General features: G+C 52.0%; 1 protein-coding gene across 1 annotated transcript; it reads right to left on the bottom strand.

The window, feature by feature from the left end:
* Positions 1–567: 567 nt before the first annotated feature.
* Positions 568–2,564, bottom strand: GCNT3 (glucosaminyl (N-acetyl) transferase 3, mucin type). The gene has a single exon (XM_048481940.1). It carries the CDS (start codon positions 2,440–2,442, stop codon positions 1,126–1,128), a length of 1,317 nt encoding a protein of 438 aa, XP_048337897.1. The 5' UTR covers positions 2,443–2,564; the 3' UTR covers positions 568–1,125.
* Between the last annotated feature and the right edge of the window lie 473 nt (positions 2,565–3,037).

Raw genomic sequence — 3,037 nt, forward strand, 5'->3', positions numbered from 1 at the left:
GTAAGCTTCTTGGGGTCCCCATCAGGGGCAAAAAGTTGAGGTGTACAAAAATTAAAACAAGTCTGAGGTTTGCAGCCAGGAAAAAAAAAAATTAGCATCAGGAAGCAGTTCCTCAGAAGAACTTTACAGACCAGCCTTTACCGACTCGACATCCACAAAACAGTTTCTACAAAACCAAAGCCCACCAATTTATTCTTCTGGCTTTGTTAAAAACAAAAAAAAACCTCTGGAAGTCTCTACCGCTCCAGAGAGACTGGAAAAGTGATGTCGGCCCAGTGGTGTAGGAGGTTAAGAGCAGGTGCATGCTTATCTGGAGGAACCAGGTTTGATTCCCCGCTCTGCTGCCTGAGCTGTGGAGGCTGATCTGGGGAATTCAGATTAGCCTGTGCACTCCCACACACGCCAGCTGGGTGACCTTGGGCTAGTCACAGCTTCTCGGAGCTCCCTCAGCCCCACCTACCTCACAGGGTGTTTGTTGTGAGGACGGGGGAAGGGCAAGGAGATTGTCAGCCCCTTTGAGTCTCCTACAGGAGAGAAAGGGGGATATAAATCCAAACTCTTCTTCTTCTTCTTCTACTCATCACAGCCTGTTATTTACTTCGCGGCTAGCTACTGCATTCCCACCAGCTAAACCTCGTGCGGCTTGAACGGTTTGGGATGGGGAACGTACCATAGATGTTGCTGAATCCCGGCTGCCCATCTTGGGATGGATCTTTCCCCATCTCTGAGCTTTGAGCAGACAAGGAGAAAGGCAGAGGGGCCAAGCACGTTTCTTTGCAAACCTTTGTCACGAAGGCACCAAAGCAGCTGGGCTGAAACGGTCAGGAGGCTCCACGCAGGCAAAGAACTGGCTTAAAACAGACTGAGTTTTAACTCTAGCCTTCGCCGCCAATGCTTATGAAACGGCGCGTTCTGGAATGTCTCCTCCTGTCCTCCCCACCCCGCCCCGCCGCCAACTTTTTACCTTTTCTTTTGCATCGCCCTTTGACCCGTTAAAGTCACACAATCACAGCCACGATCAGAAGTGGCCGCTGTTGTTGTGTGGCGGGAAATGTCCCAGGTTGTGATGCGTAGGAAATGTCCCAGGTTCTCCCTAGCTAGTCCCCTTATGGATGAACGGCCTCGTCAGAGCACCTTCCCGTATATCGCCTTGTACCTAAGATACTCTTCCAGACACTGTAGGGCGTATTCGTCCACTGTGGGGTCAAATTTGTTGGCTAGGAGATGGTGTTGAGCTAGCATCCATTGCAGGTCGCCCACTCCGTAGACGCACACCGCCCTCCGGGAAACACCTGTGCATGGAGGGTATGGGGCCCCTTTGGCCATGTCCCCCTCTAAATACGACCACTTCACCACCCTCGCGATGGCGTTCATGTCCGTGAGGTCATATTTATCGTTGGCAGGCACGGATCCGGGAATTCCAGGCATCCGGTGCAGAGTGGCCCAAAGATGCTCGTCTGGACTGTAAGTGTCCTTGCTCCACTCCAGGAATTCTTTTGCTATCGGGTCTTCAAGGATGTGTTGAACGAACTCCCTCGTGACCACGATGTACGCACTGCCGGTGAACATCTGGATTGAGTGTGGTGGGGGGCTCTTCTCGGTATCGGTCCGCGACACAGAATCCGTCACCTCATGGCGATATTTCCAGCGCAGCATTTTCCCAGACGAAGGTCTCTCCGATTCCATATTGTTCTGCAGGTTCAGCGCTTTCAAGGCGCGGACGATCTCCGCGTTGGTCTTGATGGGGAAATCGGTCCCGCAGGTGTTCAGCAGGTACCTCCACCGGACTTTGCTCGCCAGGAGATCCCCCATGCAGTTCAGGTCGGCTTGGACCCTGGACCACGAGGCATAGACCACCTCTTCCAGCCGAGATGCGACGAAGACGTTCTCAAAACAAGAGGCGATCGCGCGGACGGCCTCTTTGAAAGCGTCGGGGGCCTTCCTGTCCACGTGGACGCAGTAGATGTTCTGAGGGGCGTAGATGGACCGTAGCAGTCTTTCAAACATCTCAATCTTCTCATGGATCACCATGGAATAAGCGACGGGGAAGTCCTCTTCCTCTTTGCTCAGCGGGAACTGGACGAACCTCCTGCTTTCTTTGAAGAGCCCGCAGTTCTGGGTCAGGTCCAAGTAATCCTTCTCGTTTAGCGAGACCCTCTGGTTTTTCTGTTGCAGTCTCCGCAGCAGCGTCTCTTGCACAGTGCTGGCATCTCCTCTGGTGATCAGAGAGCAGTTGGCCTCGTTCTTGGGGGAGAGCCTCAGAGACTGGTAGAGTTGGTCCTTGCACCGTTGCGTCCGGGGGTCTTTGGTGTCCTCGCCCAGGTCGTTGAATTCGCACTCCCAAGAGGTGTATTTCAGGACCACCGTAGCGAGCAGCATCAAGCTCCCGACTGCCAGGAGACGCAGGGCCTGCCCAAAGAGTTTCTTCCTCGAACTGTACATCTTTGTGGCAGGGGAAGAGAAACTCCGCTTCCTAGGCAGAGGACAAAGGTCTGCTCTTTGACTATCAAACTCAGGAGAGATTCAAAAGTCTCGGCTGAACATCTCTTTGATACAGGTGCTCTCCGAGTACTCAGCTATATGCAAATGTAACCGGAGCTGCCCTGAATTTTCAAGTGCTATTCAGGTAAGGGAGGGGCTGGGAAAGTCCTGGTCGGCAGCCAGATTGGTTCACCGTGGAAGTGTTGCAATCTTAGCCAAGTGATGACCCAATGATAAGTTTATCTGGCCAAAGAAAGTAGCCCTTCATTTCTTTTTAGTTGAATGACCTTTTGGGCAGTGACTTGAATTTCTGGTAGGTCCAGTAGGTTTGAATGAGGAGCTGTACCACCAAGGTGAATAAAACAGGAAGAAGTATATAATCCTGGGCAAATATAGCCCCTGTGATTGTGTGCGTCACAGCAAGAGGATATTACATAGCCTGCTTTTGAGAGTAGGATTTGAAGAAGAAGAAGAAGAAGAACAAGAAGAAGAGGAGGAGGAAGAAGAGGAGGAAGAGGAAGAAGAGGAAAAAGAAGAGGAGGAGGAGGAGGAGGAG

This window comes from Sphaerodactylus townsendi, linkage group LG17 (genome assembly GCF_021028975.2).
Source record: "Sphaerodactylus townsendi isolate TG3544 linkage group LG17, MPM_Stown_v2.3, whole genome shotgun sequence".
Lineage (NCBI taxonomy): Eukaryota > Metazoa > Chordata > Lepidosauria > Squamata > Sphaerodactylidae > Sphaerodactylus > Sphaerodactylus townsendi.

Bases quoted from the DNA above. Each gene is read 5' to 3' on its own strand.
- GCNT3 (XM_048481940.1), bottom strand. From the start codon at position 2,442: ATGTACAGTTCGAGGAAGAAACTCTTTGGGCAGGCCCTGCGTCTCCTG.